Genomic DNA, 24826 nt, shown 5'->3' with positions numbered 1-24826 from the left:
AAGAAAGAACTAAGGGATCTGAATCAAGTTCATTAAAACTAAGACAAAAGAAGTTAATTAGCAGCAAAAACTGGTCACTAATGAAGAAGATGGTTAGAATGAAAACCTGCAGCCACTGCGGCCCTCCAGGACTGGAGTTCGACACCCCTGGCCTACACCATCCCCCACACCCAAATCACTTTTCTTTGGCCACACCTCCCACATGCTTATAATTTGTGGACACACCTCTGATATGCAAATTGACTTTAGGCCACACCTTACATGTTCTGATTACCTTTGATCACTTTTTCTGAAGTGCTGCCTCACATCACCTGCACTACTTGCATGCTTTTTACTTTTAGTTGTGTTTCTCAGCTTTTGAGTTTCTTCAGGACGGAGTTCTAAATACTTCAAAAAAAAATAAAAGAAAGAAGCAGTGAGCAGCCTGCAAATGTATTGTTCAGTAGAATTTCTTGGTGCACTTTCTTTTTTTTTTTTTGTATTTATTTTTGGATAGACATTACTAGGTAGGTCAATAATCTGAAATTAAAGTCACAATGTCTAAATAAAGATGTCATTATATAATCCAGACATGCTCACCATTTGGTGGGCCCAAGAGCAGCTGTTTTTAGTATACTGTGGAGGTTCACATGTCATGTTGCTGCTGACAATGACAAACAACTGATTGACAAACACCTCATTTTGCTGACACACAGTGTGTGGGGCTGTGTGCGGAAGCCATTGTGTTACTGGTGTTACTTTGATGCAGCGTGTTTAAGATGTCATTCTTCACGTTTTTACGTAGTTATTCTCAACATTTTCTCCTAAAATTTGAATTTCAAATGCTAGGAAAAATATCAGCTGATTTTTTTTTTCTCTTGTTGTCACCTTAGTGTATGTCAATGGAAAAATAAGCTTAAGATAGAGAAAGAATTTTCTTTAACTAGAAAACATGTTATTTTGTGTAACAGAGCATTTAAACACAGAACCATCAACATAAATACAGTAGGAAAGGTGTCCAGTGTCCACTGCTGTACTGATGCCGATTTAGTACTCGTCTTTTGTTGCCCCTAACCTCTGTCTCGCACTCTTTGTGTGACATGTCTTGAAACTGTCACCAATGCCTAGCCTAGTGTGACAATCTGAACAGTAGAAGTGTATTTCTTTGCGCACTTTTCTCATTATATTTTTTTCTGTTGCATTTGCTTGATTGGGTAGAATGTCAGTACCTGATACAGATGATCGACATTCACCTTGTGATACTGAAAACAACCACAGCGCAAGGGTTAGTGATTTCCACATTTCCCTTAACACCTACATTGGGCGTTGATGTATTGTGTAGAGTGTTTTGGAAAAAGGCGTCTTTCTTGTCCTTCCATGTGATCACAGTCATATTCCTGTTTTTACAAAGCACCTACCGTACACTATGTATGTCTTGAAACCCAAAAAATCGATCATAAAATCAGACCCCGACTTTTACGCCTGTTCAAAAATGCGACACATTTTTTTTTTTACATCTTCTTGCCTTCTCTAAACTCGCACCAGTTTCTCAGACACATCAAATTTTGTTGCAGCAGTGCAGTTACCAATTTCTTTTGCTACTTCAACGACGTTTAATTTAAAACCAGCTTCATATTTTCTTCTGATCGAACGCTCCATCGTAGATAAGGGATGCTCTTACAATGCATGAGGGTGTGAGATACACAAAACAGTGCAAACGTCTCTTCAGAATAGTTCAGGTATTACTGTGTGGTCACGTAGGCACAATACATAAGAAAAAAAAGGCCATGTGCTCCGTGGTTACTCTCTCAGGTGGGCGTTAGCATATCATAATCTCTTGGACCAATAGCATGAGTTTTCCGCATTCGACTTATATGACTGACATTATAAAATACCGGAAATTATACGGTAAGATCAAATCCTGGCTTATCCGTGGGAGAACTTAGACACAAGTATATATGGTACTAGCACCCCATTGCAGCTTCACGCAGCTCAATTCACCATCAATTTCGCAATCCATGTCAGTGTCTGATGACCTATTCACATTGTCATCACTATCGCTCAATTCAACTAATAGTTCATTTTCATTTTGTAAATACAGTTAAACCAGAGTGTCTTGGGGTGTGGAAGAAAATAAAATTTTAATTTAACAAAAGGAGGTCTTTATGAACATTAATGCTGTTCCATAATTTTAACATTAAAGTCCTTTAAGTGTCCCATGGCCTGCAGGTGGGAGCTCCATCTCCCCAAACCCAACACAGACAGACACAGACACAAGTACAGCACAACACATGGCTTTTATTTAGATACTAGTCATTTAGCTAGTTACAATAACGGGCGCTAGAACAGTAGTGCATAAACATTAGTAGGAACAGTCTATATTAAATGGCAAGGGACTTTGACCTCATTCTTTTTGTTGGTCGTATTTTTCTTTCTTTCAGCCTTTCTTTTGTTGATGTTTACTTGCTGAGCTGACCATTCTTCGTGGGCTGCCGCCGTGTATTGTGTGTCTTTAATTTTCTGTGACAGTAATACTGTCTTGTACGGCTCTATTCAATAAGGGCGCGCACAAAAAGGCGCGCTTCAAAAGGGCGACCTCAATTGAGCGCGGCGAATAAAGGCGTTCGTAGATAATTTAGTTCAAATGGCCCTGGAATATGTGAAGAGCAACAAAGGTGCAGATCTTTATTTACGCGCGCCTTTATTCGCTGCGCCCAATTGAGGTCGCCCTTTTGAGGCTCGCCTTTTTGTGCGCGCCCTTATTGAAGGATACCGTCTTGTACGTCCTCTGGCTTGTACGTCCATAATATACCTTTAATTTTCTCTGGTGGTAATACAGGCGTGCGCGTCGGTAATATGCCTTTAATCTCCTCTGACAGTAATACTGGCTTGTATGTGGCTGTAATATGCGTCACTGTATTGTGTACCTTTAATTTCCTCTCTCAGTAATACTGGTTTGTATTTCCGTAAAACGCCTCTAACTTTCTCTGACAGTAATATCGCGCATCGCACCATGCCCTGCACATGCGCACTTCACCAGAAGACACCCACACACGGACACCTGGATGCACACAGGGATTTTATATATAAAGATGGGAAACTCTTCCCAAATGTTTCCCACCCAAGGGCAGTACACAAGCACAATAATACAGAAGCACGCAGCATCTCTTTCTCTTCTTCCTCTGTCTCTCTTTCTATCCGCCTCCAGTCCACCTCCATAAAGCTTGGTCACCTTCCTCTGAACTTTGGCTCCTGGAGCAGTGGCAGCGGGCTCCTTTTATGTGGCACCTGGGAGAGCTTCTAATGTTACCATAAGCAGGGCTCTACAATGCCTGCAGCACCCCTTGATGACACCCCAGGAACCCAGAAAGGCTGAGCTACTAAACTTTAACTCCCATGACGCCCTGAGGGAATCCATGGTGCTGCCATCTAGCAATATCCGGGGGAAATAATGCCACGAGCACATTTTCTCCCCTATCCCCTCCATGAAATATATGTCCCGGCTGGGTAAGGGCGCTGGCTGTCTGTTACAATCCAGTTAACACAGTGTGCACTCTATATAGCTTTAAAATCTTCCCCTCTACTCTTGCACTACCATAAATCAATCCAGAACTGCTTAGTTCTTAACAAACAAGACTTAGGTCATGTCTGGTGACTTTTTGTGACCCTAAGGTAGCAAATATCAGCTTTTATTGCTTACAGAGATCATTAATTGTCTTGTCAGTAGCAGCCTGTCCTTAAATGCTAGGATATTCCTTTAACAAAAACAGCACATAAGTCACATCATCACCTTCACATAACACTGATGACTGCCTGTGGAAATACTTTATGGGTATGATATATTTAATTTTGGTTTAAACTTACAGAAAATAACTAGTATGAAAGTATAATGCAATGCGTAGAATTCAACACTATAACATGGCGTACAGACAAAAGCGGAAATGTGCTTACGCACAAAATAATCCAGATGCATAAATCTGTGCATTCGCCAACTTCCACGTTCTTCTGCTACATAAATCCCGGTCAACGTGAAAAGTAACGCATGTGCACGCGCCTGCTGCCACTCCCCAACTCCTTCCAGAATTACGCCTCTTTGAATATACAAATCAGTATAAATAGCCCTTAAGCTCAGCCTTCTGTGAAAAGACAAAGGCAAATGCACGGGGGAAAATAGAAGAATTTCAGCGAATACCAAGTGGAGGCAAAGAAAAATGTACTATTTGTTGGTTTAAACAGTAGTATAACATGTCGGAGAAACTCAAAAGCTCAAGTTAACAAAATCGCACAGTGCTCGAAATAAAAAAGAAGTTGTCACATATCAAAGTCGCCATGAAAAGGCGAGTCGTAGTCCACCGTCTGAGTGTCATATAAAAGCTTATTAGGGTACAGAGAAAAAAAAGGCACACAGTGGGGAAAAAGCATGAAATGTCAACTTTAATCTCGAAATTTCCACTTTAATCACGTAGTTTATTTTGTCATTAAAGTAGAACATCATAAATTTCATCTTAAAATCGTTTAATTTACTAGTTTCTCAAATCCCATCGTAACTAAAGTAGTATATAAATGTAATGAATTATTATTATTATTATTATTATGTTAAATGCTTTGTTTTGTATTTGATCTTCTACGTGCTCTATGTGTGTGAATCACTATGTGCTTCTGGGCTTTCTCTTCCTCTGACAGGACACAAAATCCATTGCATTCGTAATATTACAGCTCTCTGAATAATTAAAATACTGAGATGTATACATGATATCATTTTCATGATGATAGGAGTTAAAGCATGTTATTAAACATGGGAACACGGTGGCGCAGTGCTTGTTCATGTCTCACACAAGATGCTTGCTGCGCCATGCGTGACCTTCGATGAAATACTTTATTGCAGCAGTACTGTCTCTTTCAAACATACTAACCCCCAATTCCTGTCCTTACTTATCTTTCTCCAAATACCCAATCGCCACACAATCAGCTCTGTAATAGATGTTAAGATATCTGTAAGCTTAGAAGTTAGCTTATTCAGTGCCGTGCAAATACAGCGTGTGGCAGGAAAAATCCGTGAACGGATCGCCAGATCCTTGCTAGCGCAGCAACACCGTGTCCTCACATGTTTAATTGTTAACAATATAGATCATTTAAATAAAGTTAAAGTTTTATCTGTATAACATAATAAACATATTTTGCTGCATTTCATCTTAAAAATTATATCGTCATTATATGTAAATGTGTGCTTTATAAAATGGTTCAGTTTGTGCAATATTATAACTGTATCGCAAGTTTACAGTGAGGTGATTGTGAGTGCGTTTAAAGATCTTGGGATGAAACTGTTTCTGAACTACAAGGTCAGTACAGGAAAGGCTCTGAAGCGTTTGCCGTGTGAGAGCAGTTCAAATAGGCAGCATGGCTGAGGCAGTGTGTGCTTGATGCTGTATGCCGATAATTCTCTGCTGTAGAGCTGTGATTCCCCACTCAGATACAGGGATATAAATACTCTGAGTGGTGCAGTGAGAGTAATATGGAGAAAGCCTAACGGGAGCAGCTGAAAAAAGAAAAACAAGGTGCAGTGAGAGTAACAACGCTAAAGCAGCTATGGTATTTGGAACGCTTTGGCTATTCCCTGGACCATTATATTGTTACAGGTTAATTACAATCAGATGCATTAAACTAATAAAAAATATGCAGTTAATTTCAGTGTATATGATAAAGCCATGTCAGGGATGTTGATCTAAAAAAGAAAGGATAACCACACAGGAACAGTAGCACTGCTTTGACGCTGGGTGCCGCAAGTCTGCAAAAACCCAGTGGAGAACTTGAGTACGCCAGGGTTGGAGCTACCGTGGAAATGTGTGTGGCTTTACGCCAAGTTTAGGTTTTATACATCGCGATTTGAGTGTGGAAATGTTCGTACGTAACATTTTTGTGCATACGCACCATTTATACATGAGGCCCCAGGTCTTTACTTATTGTTAACATATTTTCCAAGTGATAGGATTTAAAGTTAACAGAACAAAATATAAACCTTGAATAGAGAGAACAGAGAGATATATCCATATAAATACAAAAGAAATTGATCATACAGTATATTCCTGCACACGGGTTAACGGTGTTGTTTGCATACCCAGTGTTAAGCCTGAACAGCATTTGGAAGAGAATTCTGCTGCCATAAAATGGATGAATTATCTCTATGCTGCAAAAAACAAAACATCATGGATATTTCTCTGTGTTTTACCATTCTATGATAACTCACTTATATTCATGAGTGGGGTGGAGCCTTCAATGAAAACACAAAATGGTGTCAGTCAGCCATTGTCTAATCTGCTTAGTCATGAGGTGTTCTGGAGGTGTTGCCAGTTTGAATCCCATAAATGTTAAAAGTGACTCTACTTCATTGGGCCTTTGAGCAAGGCCCTAAACCTGTTATTGCTCCATCCTGGGAATGACGTCAATCTGCATCCAGCCCTGTATTTAGGCCCTCCAACCTGCAGGGAGAAACCTGGGGGTTGGTGGTAGAATGGCACTCCAACCACCATAAAAACTTCACACTGTTTCATTCCATCAGAGCTAGTGTGGTGCTGAGGTGTCACCCGTCACATCAAAGCCGCTGCCAGGGGGAAGTGGGCAAGGCTAAAGCTGCGGCAAATAAAGAGGAAATCCCTGCAGTGTTCAAATCAGGTCGGCATCATAAAAGACCAAGACTTCTTATTGAGTCCAATTGATCTAACACAGAAGCAGATGATCAGGAATCACAAGATCCAGAAATAAAATTCAGAAGAGGCACTTTTCACGTTATGATGGATTCATTAATTTCTGAATTTTCTGGGTGTTTTCAAAGCCTAAACAACATATGTCGCCTTTTTTTGTCCAATTTTAAACTTTAGGAGCATGAGCACGGAGGAGATCTCAGCCTCTTGTGCAAATTTAGATGCAAAATATTCAAAAGATCTGTCACATCATTTGAAAGATGAAGTGATTCACGTCAAGAACATGTATGACGCAAATGTTAAGGTCTGAAGGTGGGCGCTGTGATCGTTGATATCATATCATGAGATACACATACAGAAATAAAAACATTGTGAAAACATACATTGACTCTGTTAGTAATTTTAATTCAGAGCTACCAGACCTTCCATGTATCAGGAGACACAACATGTGATACAATATCATATAAAGTTAATTACGGTTGCATGAAATTTCAATATGATTGATGTTAAGCTTGAGTGCAGCTTGGGGAGGCAAAATTATCGCAGTACGGAGCCAGGGGGCCCAGATGCTCAGCCAGAATTGTCAGGGGAGCAAGATTTTCTAGCGGTGGGGCTGGTTGCACAGGTTGGTTTGTCATGTGGTGGGACAAATGATGTGCTTAAACTCAAATTTACAGTTTCTCCTTTCCTCCTCTTGCAGAATCCTTTCCGACCAATCAATTGATAAGATGAATATTTTGCTCTTTGATGAAACTTCCCTCTCTTCCTAGGCATGAACTTTTAGAAGATGCACGGAGGAAAGGCTTGCCTTTTGCCCAGTGGGATGGTCCAACAGTGGTGTCCTGGCTTGAGGTAACGTCATTAGTGTCTTTGAAGGTGTTTTTTTAACATTCATAGTCTGTTTGCTTTGGGATGAATTGGGAGACAATTAGTTCCTTTGTTTCGATCTCTAGTTAGTTCAGTTGTATTTCACACAGCAAATATTCAGGTGAACTGGAAGTAACTATAAGTGCCACGCTGGTGTGTGGTGGACTTGTTTCACTTGGGAAAAATCAGCATGAAGGGGCAACAAGAGCTGCATTTTTGCACCATCGCATTTACAATAACTGCGGTTTATTTATCAAACACATTTCTGTGTGCAGAATGCCAATTATCTGATAACTAGAAGAGTACATGAAAATAATGCATTACTTTGTATGCTACAGCCATACCACATACATTTCATAAGAGGTCATCCACCTGAAACTAAGCATGTTCAGGTCTGACCAATACTTGGATTGGTGACCATTTAGGAAATGATTGGGTTGCTGCTGGAAGAGGCATTGGTGAGGCCAACAAGGTGGGTCCTTAACCTGGTGTCTGAATGTGGATCCCAAAGCCCCAGTACGGTGATGGGGACACTGTGATGTAAAAATGGTGCCGTCCTTTGGATGAGATGTTAATACCAAGATCCTGACTTTCTGTGGTTATCAAAGATCCCTGGGCATCTTTTGAACAGAGTGCACTCCTCTCAGGACGACCCAAAAAAGACATCAATCGATTGCAACGAGTGCAGAATGCAGCTGCTAGAATCTTAGCTCGGAAACGAAAATCCAAGCACATCACCCCAGTTCTGATGTCACTACACTGGTTACCTGTGTCATTTAGAATTGACTTTAAAATACTGCTTATGGTTTACAAAGCCTTAAATAATCTCGCTCCATCTTATATTTCAGAATGTCTGACACCTTACACTCCAAATCGTAACCTTAGATCTTCAAATGAGTGTCTACTTAGAATTCCAAGAGTTAATTTTAAAAGAAGTGATGAGGCGGCCTTCTGCTGTTATGCGCCTAAAATCTGGAATAGCTTGCCAATAGGAATTTGCCAGGCTGATATGGTGGAGCACTTTAGAACACTGCTGAAAACACATTATTTTAACATGGCTTTCTCATAGCTTCATCTTAGTTAAATCCTGATGCTCTGTATATTCAATTAATTTTTATTCATGGTGGCTCCAAAATCCATGCAAACCCCTACTTTCTCTTCTGTTCTTTTTCTGGTTATCTGTGGTGCCGATCTGAGCCACCACCCCCTAATCAAAGCACCGTGATGTCCTTACATTGATGGATTAAAGGCCAGAAGTACACATGACCATCATCATCAAATTCTTCCATGAGAATTGATGCCATTAATGTTAGGTAGAATGCCTAGAGGGGGGCTGGGTGGTCTCGTGGCCTGGAACCCCTGCAGATTTTAACATCAAAAATATGGAATCCTGTCAACTTATGGGTTACTTCCGGTGACCGGAGGTGGTACTTTAACTGAACACTTTCGCAAATTTTCAAGTAAACTATGGTTATAATTACAGATAGATGATTCAAATTTTGTATAGATATTAATAACGATAAAAAGTAACCAGATATGAAATTTGAGAAAAGTTACTCGACTGGAAGTAGTATTTTATTTAAACAACCATCCAAATTTTTTTGTTTCATGGAGATATAAATGTGTACACGATATTAAAAACTGTATTCAATATAACACATATATTATTAATTTCATTTTAATTTATACATCATCTGTTTAACAACAATGTGTAAACATTGAACATGCCATGTAAATGTAAAGATGTAATGGGAACAATAAGCTGCTACATCCCCGTTGTGTTCCTGCTAATGCATTTAATTTTATAATTGTTTTTATTTGTGCCATCATTATCATAATTAAATGTAGCTAAATGCAGTCTAGCTATAGCAATTTATTGCAACAAATACTATATAATCCATGTTTTAGGTGACTATAACTCTTTTGTCTTTGGCAAGTGATCTAGGTAATGCATACACTATGTAATCATAATAATAATAATAATAATACATTTTATTTATATAGCGCCTTTCCCATGCTCAAGGTACTTAGATGAAAAAATCCCACCACCATTTTGTCTGAAAATATCATTTTAATATAAAGTTTAATTATAAATAGAGATGAATGAGTGTGTATTGATATTATCAATTAGTGATGAGAAACAAAGAGATATGATATTTGAGAAATATTGTGCAACTGGAAGTGGTTCTGATGACCTTTTCCTCTGTCTCAATCGAGGGGAGCACACTCCCGATTTTTACTTTATTTTCTTGTATACATAGTATAGCAAACGTATAGGAATCGTGACAAAATTTGACCTTGAGATTTTGAGGAATTTTCACGTTTTAGACCTTCTTTTGAAATTATGTCTGTCTGTGTGTAAACATGTTAACTCGAAAACGCTTTGACATCGGTCAATAAAATTTTGTACACCTGCTTTAGCTTGGTGGTCGCGTTGCCTCGGAACCCCTGCAGATTTTATTTTTTTCTCCAGCCGTCTGGAATTTTTTTTTTGTTTTTTTCTGTCCTCCCTGGCCATCGGACCTTACTTTTATTCTATGTTAATTTGTGTTCCCTAATTTTAATTATTTATTTTGTCTTTTTTCTCTTTCTTTGTCATGTAAAGCACTTTGAGCTACTTTGTTTGTATGAAAATGTACTACAGTATATAAATAAATGTTGTTGTTGTTGTAGGGTGTATTCGGATGTTGCGCACCATGGACTAGTCATTCTGGACCTCTAATCATTCCCTGTCTCTAATTAATCATCTCACTCAATCCTTAACCACCTAACAGCTAATTTATAATGAGTGTACTGGTGCAAAATGGCGGCTGTTGCATCATACAGGTGGATACCCCACAATGGTGCTGGTTGAAGTGGCTGTCCATTCACTATTAAAAGTGCTTTGAGTAGTTGAGAAAGGCACTATATAAATGTAAAGAATTATTATTATTATTATTATTACGATAGCAGTCGATCCTGCCAAAGAGGGCAATAAAGCCTGTACATCGATATACACCATATTCTCTATTATGGATCTCCAGGTTCTTTCATGATCACAGAAAGTTACGACCTTGATTTAATGTCTCATCTGAAAAAACAGCACCATTTTAACAGCACCTGTGTCTGTCACTGCACTAGGTCATTGGGATACACACACGGACCACAGGGTAAGTACTCCATGAAAGCATAAGAGATTTGACAAACAAGAGGAGACCATTCCATCCATCAAACCTGTTAGTTTAGCTAATAGCTAAGCTGTCTCAGTATCTCATCTCGATTCTTCTTAAAGGTTATCAAGGTTTCTGCTTCAATTCCATGTCTCGGTAGTTTGTTCTTGATTCCCACAACTCTTTGTGTATAGAAGTGCTTCCTGGCTTCGGTTTTAAGTGCACTTCCCCTTAATTTCCACTAGGTGTCCCTGAGTATGTGATTCACCCTTATGCTGAATGTTGATGGATCAACTTTATCAATGCCTTTGAGAATTTTAAATACCTGGATTAGGTCCCCACTCAGTCTTCTCGGCTCGAGGCTAAACAGGTTTAAATTATGTGAGTCTGTCACAGTAGATAGATAGATAGATAGATAGATATGTGAGAGGCACGATAGATAGATAGATAGATAGATAGATAGATAGATAGATAGATAGATAGATAGATAGATAGATAGATAGATAGATAGATAGATAGATAGATAGATAGATAGATAGATAGATAGATAGATACTTTATTAATCCCAATGGGAAATTCACATTCTTCAGCAGCAGCATGCTGATACAATAAATAATATTAAATTAAAGAATGCTAATAATGCAGGTGAAAAACAGACAATAACTATGTATAATGTTAAATGTTAACGTTTACCCAAAAGTGTGGAATTAAAGAGTCGCTTAGTTTGGGGGAGGAACGATCTCCTCAATCTGTCAGTGGAGCAGGACAGTGACAGCAGTCTGTCACTGAAGCTGCTCTTCTGTCTGGAGATGATACTATTAAGTGGATGCAGTGGATTCTCCATGATTGATAGGAGCCTGCTGAGCGCCCTTCGCTCTGCCACAGATGTTAAACTGTGTAGCTCCATGCCAACAATAGAGCTTGCCTTCCTCACGAGTTTGTCCAGGCGTGAGGCGTCTTTCCTCTTTATGCTGCCTCCCCAGCACACCACTGCGTAGAAGAGGGCGTTCGCCACAACTGTCTGATAGAACATCTGCAGCATCTTATTGCAGATGTTGAAGGACACCAGCCTTCTAAGGTAGTATAACCGGCTCTGTCCTTTCTTGCACAGCGCATCAGTATTGGCAGTCCAGTCTAAGTACGACATGTCCGTAAGTCCTAGGATGCACGTGGTTCCTCTCCTCTGCATAACTTCAAGTGCTGTTATGTCATTCTTCTACTGTGTTGAACAGAGCTACACAAAATATTCTAGATGCGGTATCACTAGTGCATTATGTGCACTTCTCCCTTTTGGCCTCTCCAACATCTCTTCCAGCAACCACTCATGATTTTCCAAGATGGTCTCCCATCCAAGTACTGGCCGGGCCCAAGCATGGTTACCCTTAGGTGGATTACCAGTTCGGAAATGTATGTAGGTATTGTAGTTCAATACTGCCCCCTTCTTTTATATCTGTAATCCAAGGCAATTAGATACAGTAGCAGAACAGGCTGGAGATCAAGTCATGCATTTATTCATGTATTATATAGATAATGTACCCAAAATATACAAGTACAAATGTGATTCTTGACAAAAAAATATTTATACAACCTGGATAATAGGCCACCAGATGTCTCTCTGTTTTAGTCTATGGATTAGCCTCTGGTCTGATGTAATCCGGTATAGTCCATTATTTGAAATGATAATTACAGATAGCATGGCCGTCTGCATGAATGAAGAAGCTGAGAGAAAGAGACAGCAGCATGCCTTTGCAGGCCTCATTTTTCCAGTCCTTGGCACACCACTTGGACTAGTGGGTGTGTAGTCTCTAATGACTCTGCTGAGGATACCCCCCCACCACCACCACCACCACCAAAGTCCACCTTCTGTCCACCACAAACTCACTCATGTCATTTCATCTCAGCCGCCAGCCTCCATTCCTTACTTGGCCTTTCATTTCAGCCTCCTGTATTCCACCAGGCTAGTTGGCCTGTAGGGTTTTGCTTTGGAGTTTCAGCTAGGACTTAGAATTCTGTGTGGAAGTCATATCTAAGACCTGTGCCTGAGGAAGCACCTTAAACATTTTAAAATTAGAATAAAAAGGTATGACTCAAAACACATTTGATAAAGATAATCTACAAAACTATTTACCATCATATACAGTATCAGTAGTACTAGGGTGTTGTATCGTGTTAGCCATTATGGATGTAATGAGAAGCCAAGTAAAATGTCACCTTGCATACAATATTGTAATCTTTTTAGTTAGTCAATATAAGGTTTCATTTTGCTTTACTTCTCATATCATCATATATGCTAGAAATGACATATTGTTGCTCTCCACTACAATGGTTCAATGTTAAGATACCCAGAGAGCACTAAGGCACAGGCCAGCTAGTCTCATTGCTTTTGCAGTTTGATGTAAATTGTGTTGTTTTCACATACAGTTACGTATACTCAACATGAGATTTCTTGAAAATAGTACAGTGTATCTGTGGGGACGTGTGCCACGTGATCTGCTACTTTGTTTATTTAACTTTGTTTTTAGTTAATTTAAACAGGTGAACATTGCGCTGTGGGCACAATGCCCCTGCTGGTCCTGTTTTAAGTGAACAATTAATTTTGAATGGTAACAGGTTATTAGCAATTAATAATCAGCAGAGGGCAGAAGGGGTAATAAGATAGGAAATACTTTAAGTGCAATAGCAGGTGTAGTAGAGGATAAAGGGTAGTTTGTGAAGAGAGCAGATAGGGAAGGATCCGCAATGAAAAGAGGTGACGTGAGTGAGATCGAGGTGATGGAAAACCTCATTCAGCAAAAGCCAGCCTTTCATTTCAGCCACCTGTATTCCACCAGGCTAGTTGGCCTGTAGGGTTTTGCTATGGAGTTTCAGCTAGGAGTTAGAATTCTGTGTGGAAGTCATATCTAAAAGTGTGAATGTGTATGAATCGTGAGGTGGGATGTGCAGAGCCCCACTGAGAATATTGCCGAGCATAACATAAGGTGGGACAGGCTATCGAGAGCCAGTAATGGCTGCTGGAAATACCCCTTGGTTGTACAGCATATGTGAGGTAAGGAATCTGCTGCCTCACAGCAGAGTGGAAAATGCTGCTGGGAATACCCTGAGACTACGGGGGGTGCTGGAATGAACTTTGGCGTGCAGCCAATCAGAAGAGAGGAGAGAGTTCACCGTTGAGGATGCCGTGTGGACCGAGTCCTAGTATTGCCCATTATGGTTTGTTTGACTCTTGTGGTGTCAGCAAAGTCGCAGTGACACAATGATTTTCCTCTCCCTGGGATTGTTTAGTTTATTATACACAGAGACCCATTTTAAAGAAGATTTTTAATTTGCGGTTTGACTTCTGAACTTCTTTTTCCATATTTGTACTGCAGTAGCTACTGTTAAAGTATCTCATCTTAGATATACAGGCTTGACGGACACCATACTCGACATGACTCATTATTTATTTCACTAAAATCTCCCCCTTTGCTCTGCTTTCTTTCTTAGCTCTGGGTTGGCATGCCAGCTTGGTATGTGGCTGCTTGCCGTGCCAACGTGAAAAGTGGAGCCATAATGTCAGCTTTATCCGATACGGAGATCCAAAGGGAAATCGGCATCAGCAACCCACTGCATCGCCTGAAGCTGCGACTTGCCATCCAGGAGATGGTGTCCCTGACCAGCCCGTCGGCTCCCTTGACCTCCAGAACGGTGAGCCACTGTCAATTTAGTTTACGCAGCAAGACAGGTAACGATGTGGAGTTAGTTAATTGTGTCTCCTTTTTCTCTTTCGTAGTCCTCTGGGAACGTCTGGGTGACGCATGAGGAAATGGAAAACCTGGCGGCCTCAACAAAAGCGGTTTGTATGCTTTAATTTGATATTATAGGCCCTTTCTTGGTAAAGGTGATGATGCTTTGTAATGTAAGATAGTAGACTACAGCATACGATAAGAGCAGAAGAAGAAGAAGGACTAAAGGAAGATTGACAGGGTGAATATCTAAGAAAAAATGCGGTCAATATACCAAAGGAAACTTTTCACTGAAATTTTTTCTTGGACAGCCAGACGTTTTGACCAATTTGAATTATTTTTTTGGCAAAAGTCACAGAATACACTACATTAAAAAAAACTGAATTTAGTTATCCTTCAAATAAAAAAAAAAAAAAAACAGTCATTAGACAGAAAGGGTCAAAGACTTGACAGATAAAATAGATTTAATACCACACAAGGTGAACAACAGACATTAACAAAGACAGTTCTTCTGGCTTTTGCCTGTCACTTTAGTTGAATATGTTGCAGTTAAACAGGGGTGAGGTGGTCTGTTACTGAAGCTTTAATCAAAGACCACTTGGTGAGGTTGAGAAGCAGGTCAGTGTTAGTTCTGTGGATTACCCAGGGATTCACAAAAGTAGACCCTTATATAAAAACACAGAAGTTGTGCTAAGAACATGACAAACATAAGCACATAAAAACAAGAGGAGACCATTCAGTTCAAACATCTATCTATCTATCTATCTATCTATCTATCTATCTATCTATCTATCTATCTATCTATCTATCTATCTATCTATCTATCTATGGGTCATTGACTGCGGAAAGCAACTACAGTGGGGGGGACACAGAGGTGTATGGGTCTCTGTATTATTAGACAGTAGGTGTATTCAGTAATATTAACTATTATTAAATTAAATAATAATTAATATTAAATATTAACTGCCTCAACATACTTGAATAAAGTGACTCATCATGTTCTACCAACAAGAAACAGTAAAAGTTAGTAACCCCGTCCTTCATCATTTTTTGTTTTTCCTACCACATTCTGAAAATCAGCATATGGTAAGCAAATTGCATGTCATTCAGTCTCTTCGCGGCTTAGCGCTATTGCACATAGTAACGACATGCAGACGTTCAACTGTGTTGGCTTTTTCCTAAATTCAAGACTCTGCTCTGATTAAAAATGTAGTGCCATTAGTTCATTTCAGACTTATCATCACATGTACACAGTATAGTGCAATTCAAATCTGCACCTTTGAGCTCCATGCATGCTGTCACTGCCCTTGTCCAGTGTTCCATAGCACAACAACATAATAAGCAGTGATGAGAAAAGCAGATGAGTTTCCTTTCACATAGTTTTGAGAAAGATAAAATCCATTTCACATGTTATTTTGCAATCTCTATCTATCTATCTATCTATCTATCTATCTATCTATCTATCTATCTATCTATCTATCTATCTATCTATCTATCTATCTATCTATCTATCTATCTATCTATCTATCTATCTATCTAATGTGACAATAGGTGTCGCTATACCAGCACTTAAGCCAACACAGACAGACGCTAGAGGCAGACTGATAAAAACACAAGAGTTTAGTTTTCTTTTCTTTGCCTGTGGGCAACGCCTTCCCCATTTCCCACAGGCACAAGACAGTCCCACAAGCACAGTACCACACAATTTTTCTTCTTCTTCTTCACTTTCTCCTTTACTCTTCCACTCCACCGTGGCAAACTTTTTCTCCCTCTTCCCGACTCTGGCTCCCCAAGTATTGTCTGCTGGCTCCTTTTATATATGTTACCCAGAAGTGCTCCAGGTGCTTGATGACCTACTTCCAGATGTGGTGAAAGGATCGCCCATAAGGGCTCTGGAGCAGCTGCAGCGCCCCCTGGCGGCGCCCTAGGATCCCAACAGGGCTGTGCACAACTCCATCTCCCATAAAGCCCTGCGGGAGTTTGAGGCATCACTGCAACCCATGACGTCTGCCATCTAGCGTCCCAGGGAAGGTGCTGTTCTGCCCATGCTTGCTCCCTCTGTCCTCTCTGTAAAGTGGCGTCCTGGCTGGGCAAGGACCCCAGCCATCTGTGACACTATCTATCTATTATATAGTGTCTTTCATATCTTTCTATCTTATATAGTGCATTTCCTATCTACCTACCTACCTGTCTTCTACAGTATTTCTTATCTAGTGTATGTCCAGTGTCTATCATTGAACATAATCCTGTGCTGTTCAGTGTGTCTTGAGCTGCTAACCTGTAGATTTTCCCCGATTCTCTCCCTCATGCTTTCGTGCTCACAGGAGAATGAAGAAGGTAGCTGGGCACAGGTGAGTCAGCTTATCGTTTGCCCCAATGCAGCCGTGTATCATTCATATCACTCTACAGGTCCTTATGGCTTGGCTGTTAACTTAGGACCAGCTGAAGGAGATTTTGCCAAAATAATTTTAATGCATTTTTTAAATAAGTGTCAGACTTTTATAAAATGATATTTATTGCCTTTCAGTTATGAAAATCCTGAGTTAAATGTCATAGACTAAATGAATTTTGTGAAGCAAAATAAAGGCACCCTTCCTTTTTCATTTTATAACCCCTTTTCCATGTCTGTTTTCCAAGAGCCTGAACAAGTCACACTACCGTAGATCACTCAATCCTCTCCTCACCATTTTGTTTTCTAATATTTCTGTTATCATTGCAGACTCTTGCCTATGGGGACATGAACCACGAGTGGATTGGCAACGAGTGGCTGCCTAGCTTGGGTCTGCCCCAGTACCGAAGCTACTTTATGGAGTGTCTGGTTGACGCCCGAATGCTGGACCACCTGACCAAGAAGGATCTTCGCACACACCTCAAAATGGTCGACAGCTTCCATCGGTGAGTTGCACAACATCACAACGCTTAGGCATTGTCTAAAAGTTTATAGATGGTAAGGTCTGACACTTCAGAGCTTTTTAACATTTACCATTTATCCAGAGGTGCAGTGTTGGCTAGTGGGCTAAATGTTGGGGAATGTTAAAGGGCTCATTACTTACAAAAAAGTCATTAATTTTGGTATTTAGTTACTTATTATAAATTGTAATGCATTACAAACAGTGCATTACTTTTGTGTTCCTTTTCCTTCTTTTTCTTCAACATCCATTAGAGCTGCCCCTTATCTACCACAGTGACCATTAGGAGCCCCACTAAGAAGAAGAGGACACTGGTGACCCCCAGCAGCAGTTGTCTTCTTCTTTCTTTTTGAAATAGATGAGGGAACATGTCCGCAACAGCCGTCAAAATGCTTTCCGTGCACACAAACTAGAAAAGTAGAAAGAAGCGTAAGTTTAAGTTTAAATTATTTGTCGTATACTTTTACAGGTAATTTAGTTACACTACTCATTACTTACAAAATAACAGTAACTAAAAACAGTATGGTACATAGTTATTATAAAATGTAATGCATTGCAAACAGGAATTACTTTTTCTTCATTTGTATGAAAATCTGCTCATGTCACTGGCCAGCGTTTATCATTTAATCCTAATCCCATATACAAACTTTCATGAAATTGACCCGAAACACAGACAAATTTGACAATTTTCTTGGTTTTATAATTATGTTTAGTCCTTCATTTGCCATTTGAGGTAAACACATCCATCCCCTTTTTCCAATCGCCACCACTCCCCCAGTGTGCGTGGAATGGTGGTTACACCACCAGATTAGACCGTTACAGCATGTCAATAGCAAATAACAGGATTAAAACTAAACTGACATTTTATTAACAGGTTGATATTACTGGATTGCACACAGCGCACTCTGTTCTGCTTGGCTGTTGAATTGTACGCTGCGAAGGACTGGCCCTCTATATTTGCTTCTTGCCTTTCATGCAGTGGTGCTGCGATAATAATTTGCTCCACGTAACCCTAAACTGTCCTGATTAAATTTTCATGTCATCACATGTACGATTAAATGTATACAGAAGGCCGCCTCACCACTTCTTTTAAGTTTAGCTCTTGGAAATAAAAGCAGACACTCATTAGAAGAGCTAAGGTTATGATTTGGAGTGTAAAGTGAACGGCATTCCAAGATATAGGATGGAGTGAGATTATTTAAGGCTTTGTCAACCATAAGCAGGATTTTAAAGTCAATTCTAAATGGCACAGGTAACCAGTGTAATGACGCTCAGACTGGGGTGATGTGCTCGGATTTTCTTTTCCTAGTTAAGATTCTGCCTGCTGCATTCTGCACTCATTGCAATCGATTGATGTCTTTTTTGGGGTCGTACTGCATTACAGTAATCTAGTCGACTTAAAACAAAAGCGTGAACTAATTTTTCAGCATCTTGCAAAGTTATAAGGGATCTAACTTTCGCTATATTTCTTAAGTGAAAAAATGCTGTCCTAGTAATCTGATTAATATGTGATTTAAAATTTAGGTCCAAGTCAAAAATTACCCCTAAATTCTTTATGTCTTTCTTGACTTTTAAGCTTAATGGATCGAGTTTATTTCTAATACCCTCACTATTCCATTTTTGCTAATCACTAAGATTTTTGATTTCTTCTTACCATGTTTCCATGAAAATAAGACCAGTCTTATATTAATTTTTGCTCCAAAAGATGCACTAGGGCTTATTTTCGGGGGATCTCTTATATTTATTCATGTACAACAACAACAACAACATTTATTTATATAGCCCATTTTAATACAAAAAGTAGCTCAAAGTGCTTTACATAATGAAGACAAGAAAAATAAAAGACAAAGTAAGAAATTAAAATAAGACAATATTAGTTAACATAGAAAAAGAGTAAGGTCCGATGGCCAGGGAGGACAGAAAAAAAAAAAAAAAAAACTCCAGATGGCTGGAGAGAAAAATAAAATCTGCAGGGGTTCTGAGGCCACGAGACCACCCAGCCCCCTTTGGGCATTCTACCTAACAAAAATGAAATAGTCCTCTTTGTATTTAAGGTTCTCACGGAAGGACTTGATGATGATGGTCATGCAGACTTCTGGCTTTTAATCCATCAATGTTGGAACATCACGGTGCTTTGAGTAGATGGTGGTGGCGCAGGCCGCCACCACAAAGAAACCGGAAAAAGAAACAGAAGAGAGAGTAGGGGTTAGTATGGATTTTAGAGCCACCATGAATAGTTATTATAATGAATTGAATATACAGAGTATCAAGATTAAATTAAAGTGAAGTTATGAGAAGGCCATGTTAAAGTAATGTGTTTTCAGTAGTTTTTTAAAGTGCTCCACTGTATTAGCCAGGCGAATTCCTACTGGCAGGCTATTCCAGATTTTAGGTGCATAACAGCAGAAGGCCGCCTCACCACTTCTTATTAAGTTTTGCTCTTGGAATTCTAAGGAGACACTCATTTGAGGATCTAAGGTTACGATCTGAAATATAAGATGTCAGACATTCCGATATATAAGTTGGGGCGAGATTATTTAAGGCTTTATAAACTATAAGCAGAATTTTAAAGTCAATTCTGAATGACACAGGTAACCAGTGTAGTGACATCAAAACTGGAGAAATGTGCTCAGATTTTCTTTTCCTAGTTATGATTCTAGCAGCTGCATTCTGCACTAGTTGCAAATGATTTATGTCTTTTTTGGGTAGTCCTGTGAGGAGTGCGTTACAGTAATCTAGTCAACTAAAAACAAACGTGTGAACTAATTTCTCAGCATCTTTCAGTGATATAAGAGGTCTAACTTTTGCTATGTTTCTTAAGTGAAAAAATGCTGTCCTAGTGGTCTGATGAATATGCGATTTAAAATTCAGATTACAGTCAACAGTTACCCCTAAGCTTTTTACCTCCGTCTTGACTTGTAATCCTAATGTATCCAGCTTGTTTCTAATAGCCTCATTGTATCTATTATTGCCAATCACTAAGATTTCAGTTTTCTCTTTATTTAGCTTTAGAAAATTACTATTCATCCATTCAGAAATACAAGTAAGACATTGTGTTAGTGAATCAAGAGAATCGGGGTCATCAGGTGCTATTGATAAATACAGCTGTGTGTCATCAGCATAGCTGTGGTAGCTCACGTTGTGCCCTGAGATAATCTGGCCTAATGGAAGCATGTAGACTGAGAAGAGCAGCGGACCCAGGATAGAGCCTTGTGGAACACCATATAGGATATCATGTGTCTTTGAGTTATAATTACCACAACTAACAAAGAATTTTCTTCCTGCCAGGTAGGATTCAAACCAATTTAAGACACTGCCAGAGAGGCCCACCCATTGACTAAGGCGATTTCTAAGAATATTATGATCAATGGTGTCAAATGCGGCACTCAGATCTAGAAGGATGAGAACAGGGCCTCTGTCTGCATTTACCCGCAAGTCATTTACTACTTCAATGAGTGCAGTTTCTGTGCTGTGATTTGTTCTAAAACCTGACTGAAATTTATCAAGAATAGCATGTTTATTGAGGTGGTCATTTAACTGCATAATGACTGCCTTCTCTAGAATTTTACTTAAGAAAGGCAGGTTAGAAATGGGTCTAAAATTTTCAAGAGCAGAGGGGTCGAGATTATTTTTCTTAAGTAGGGGTTTAACTACAGCAGTCTTAAGACAGTCTGGGAAGACCCCTGTATCTAATGATGAATTTACTATGTCAAGAATATTATCAATTAGCACGCCTGATACTTCTTTGAAAAAACTTGTTGGTATTGGGTCAAGGACGCAGGTGGAGGGTTTCAGTTGAGAAATTATTTTATGTAAATCAGGTAAATATATCCTGGTGAAAGAATTTAATTTGTTTGTAACGGAGTACTGGGGTTTAGGAGGATCCTCAGTGTTGGGGAGATATACTATGTTATTTCTAATATCATTAATTTTTTGATTGAAAAATACAGCAATACCCTCACAGGTTTTACTGGAAGTACTTAGGAGGCATTCCTTTTAGTTACCTGGGTTTAGCAGATGATCAATCGTCGAGAATAAGACTCTGGGATTACTAGCATTGTTATTTATAATCTTAGAGAAATAGCAGCACCTCTCAAGACGGACTGTGTTATTGTATTCTGTTATCTTAACCTTTAATATTTCATAGTGGATAGTTAGTTTAGTTTTCCTCCATTTACGCTCAGCTCTACGGCATGTTCTCTTTAAATCAGACACTCTTTGGGTCTTCCACGGTATAACAATGCTAGAAGATTTTTTAACTGTCTTTTCAGGTGCAACTATGTCAACAGCAGCTCTCACTTTAGTATTAAATCTTTCCACGTTACTATTTACATTATGCTCGCTATTATAGTTGGCACTATAAACGGACTGATTTCTTAGAATGTTTGTAACAACAATATACATTTATCCAAATACAGTCATGTCATCTTCTTCTGGAATATCGTCATAACTCTCCACATTCAAACCCTGAATTTCTTGCTACTCCAGCCGCTTTTAGTATCCTCCAGGGTTCGAGGTGTGCACTTCGATGTTTGATGAATGGTTCGATGTGGTGAAGCAAAATGCTTTCATGGTGCTTTGAATTTCAAGCATCGAATATTTCCCAAAGCATAGGTGTCAAACTCCGGTCCAGGAGAGTCGTAGTGGCTGCAGGTTTTCATTCTAACCATCTTCTTTATTAGGGACCAGTTTTTTCTGCTAATTAACTTCTTTTGCTTTAGTTTAATTAAATGGACTCAAACCTCTTAGTTGTTTCTTTTTCCTTAATTAGCAGCCAAATAATAATGAGAAACAAAACAAGTCACCATATGACCAGCTCATCTGCGCCCATCACACAATATCTGAAAATAAAGAAAAGTGAAGGTCTCAGTAATATTGATCTGTCAGCTCACCAAAACATTTTGATGGTGTTCTTAGAAAATGTCCTGGAAATGTCTGCTTGAATGAAAGCAGCAAGAGGCCACAAAATTAAATAATGGGCTTAATTAACATTGAGAATTGGCTTCTCATTAAGAAACTGGTTGGATTAAAATTGGTTGGGGTTTGAAGACCCAATTTAGCTGGTCATCTGTTGGCTCATTTCACATCTCATTTCTGTTTGGCTGACATTCAATGAAGAAAAGAATCAATTCAAAGGACTGAATCCTTAAAAACAGGGCTATTAAAATGAAGGGGAAAGTTAATTAGCAGTGAAAACTGGTCCCTAATTAAGAAGATGGTTAAAATGAAAACCTGAAGCCACTGCAGCCCTACAGGCCTGGAGTTTGACACCCCTGCCCCAAAGTAATGACACAATATATTTTAAAAGTCTCACATACCATCTTCTGTGCACCTTCACAATGCCATCAGAATGTACGGCGGCGTATTTGAGTCACAGAGAAAAAAAAATAAGGACATAATAAAAATGTCTATTTTGTGATTAAAGTGGAAATTTCGGCTTTAACCTCGTAGTTTACTTTATTATTAAAGTAGGATGTTGTAAACGTCATCTTAAAACCGACTCAGTTGTTAAATCGCTACGCGCTTCTGGGGCTTCCTCCTGACCTGACAGCAGCGGCAAGCAGCATCACCACACAGAACACATTTAATGTATGATATTCCAGCTCTCTGCACATTTAGAATTCTTAGATTTATACTTGACTAGCAAAATACTCGCGCTTCGCAGTGGAGAAGTAGTGTGTTAAAGAGGTTATGTAAACATATATATACATATGCATATATACATATCTACATATACACATATCTACATCTATACATATTAATAAAAGGCAAAGCCCTCACTGACTCACTGACTCACTGACTGACTGACTGACTGATTGACTGACTGACTCACTCATCACTAATTCTCGAACTTCCCGTGTAGGTGGAAGGCTGAAATTTGGCAGGCTCATTCCTTATAGCTTACTTACAAAAGTTAGGCAGGTTTCATTTCGAAATTCTACGCGTAATGGTCATAACTGGAACATATTTTTTGTCCATATACTGTAATGGAGGAGGCGGAGTCACATATCGCGTCATCACGCCTCCTACGTAATCACGTGAACTAAAAACAAGGAAGAGATTTACAGCACGAGTCAAACGCGGGAACGAAGGTAAATGACGTTAATTTTTGACTGTCTTTTAATACTGTGTAAGCATACATATTAACACATGTGCAATTAAATGTGTGCATTTACGGGGTGATTTCTCAGGCTTAAAAGCTCGCCTTTTACTAAAAAGGTAAATGCAAAACTATTTTCAATTAGTTTATTGAAACGCTCCCGTTAAGGATTGCAATAACATATTCGCGAGATAAAAGAACGAAGTAGGGGGAAATGAAGGAAGAGCCACAAAAATGCGAAGAGCAAAAAATTCATTAAACAATTGAGAAGGGAGCGAGTGAAGCATACAAGCATGTTCATAAGGGAAACAAAGCACGGTGTAAAACGTAAGTTTAAATTAAGTTTATAGAAACGCTCCCGCTGCGGATTGCAATAACATATTCGCGAGATAAAAGTTTAATGAGAAGACACGAGGTATAAATGAACCACACGCCGTGGCGCAACGTTAGGGGCAACAGTTTCAACCATTCTATGATCTGCTTCTCGCAACTGAAAGACGGCACATGGCGGATGTTAGCCGACTTGCTGACGGCAACGTTAGGGGCTTCAACTCTGGCGCTGACGATAGAGATTCGATTCACGAGAGGGGATGCAGTGAGTGTGTATGCCTGATGAGCCCAGAATTAGGGAGAAACACGTGTCGCATACTCTTTGCATTATTTGAAAGTAAACTATTAAAACCATTCTATGATCAGCTTCTGGAAACAGAAAGAGGGCAAGTGGCGGATGTAAGGCGACTTCCTGACCAACCACAAGCGTTACCTGGCAGGTAACCACCCATACAGTCAGATTGTGATTCAGAAAACGAATGCCATGAATGTTATTACCACGATCTACATACTGTCAAATAATCGTAACACACGCCGTAGCGCGACAGCTGTGAAAAGCGAGGTTCAGAAAAAAACAGATCCTTAACAAATTGTTATTGGTATATTTTCGATCCGTTTAAAAAGGTTTTCTTTTCTTATTAAAAAATTAAAAGCAGTACTTCGCTGCAACGAACCGCGAGAATTTGGCTATATATATCTGCTTCTCGCAATTAAAAGAGGGCACGTGGCGGATTTTAGACGACTTCATGACCAAACTTAAGTGTTACCTGCCAGGTAGGGTTACCACTTTTAATACAAAAAAATAAGGGACGCATACTGCAGCAGGTGCCACATCCCAGTGCCAACAGTTTGCAGACTCTACTTAAAAGACCCGCCCTCCTCACTGGACAGTTAAAAAGACCAATCAAACTAATGATGACATCAAGTATTACCCAATCAAAAGTAGGAAAGGAGGCATCTTCATAAAATGCGTGTGGGATGATTTGCATGAGACGCTGCTTTAAAAAAATGATAAAAAAAAAATACGGGACAAATCCCGTCCCGTATTGATTCAAAACGGGACGCGCAATTT

At 39.4% G+C, this 24826-nt stretch overlaps 1 protein-coding gene across 6 annotated transcripts in view; it reads left to right on the top strand.

Moving 5' to 3' along the window:
* ppfia4 (PTPRF interacting protein alpha 4) overlaps positions 1 to 24826 on the top strand; it is a 505408-nt gene that overhangs the window by 417180 nt on the left and 63402 nt on the right. For 5 of the 6 annotated variants that reach the window (XM_051924406.1, XM_051924405.1, XM_051924402.1 and 2 more), the window contains 5 exons: positions 7448 to 7529; positions 14177 to 14377; positions 14463 to 14525; positions 16740 to 16766; positions 17135 to 17310. In XM_051924406.1, the coding sequence (XP_051780366.1) occupies positions 7448 to 7529; positions 14177 to 14377; positions 14463 to 14525; positions 16740 to 16766; positions 17135 to 17310 (549 nt within the window). The remainder of the gene's footprint in view (positions 1 to 7447; positions 7530 to 14176; positions 14378 to 14462; positions 14526 to 16739; positions 16767 to 17134; positions 17311 to 24826) is intronic. The other variant, XM_051924404.1, reaches the window with a different exon arrangement.

The sequence above is a fragment of the Erpetoichthys calabaricus genome, chromosome 3 (genome assembly GCF_900747795.2).
Source record: "Erpetoichthys calabaricus chromosome 3, fErpCal1.3, whole genome shotgun sequence".
NCBI classification, from domain to species: Eukaryota; Metazoa; Chordata; class Cladistia; order Polypteriformes; family Polypteridae; genus Erpetoichthys; species Erpetoichthys calabaricus.
The sequence above is the reverse complement of the archived record's forward strand: the minus strand, read 5'-3'. Positions and strand labels throughout refer to the sequence as shown.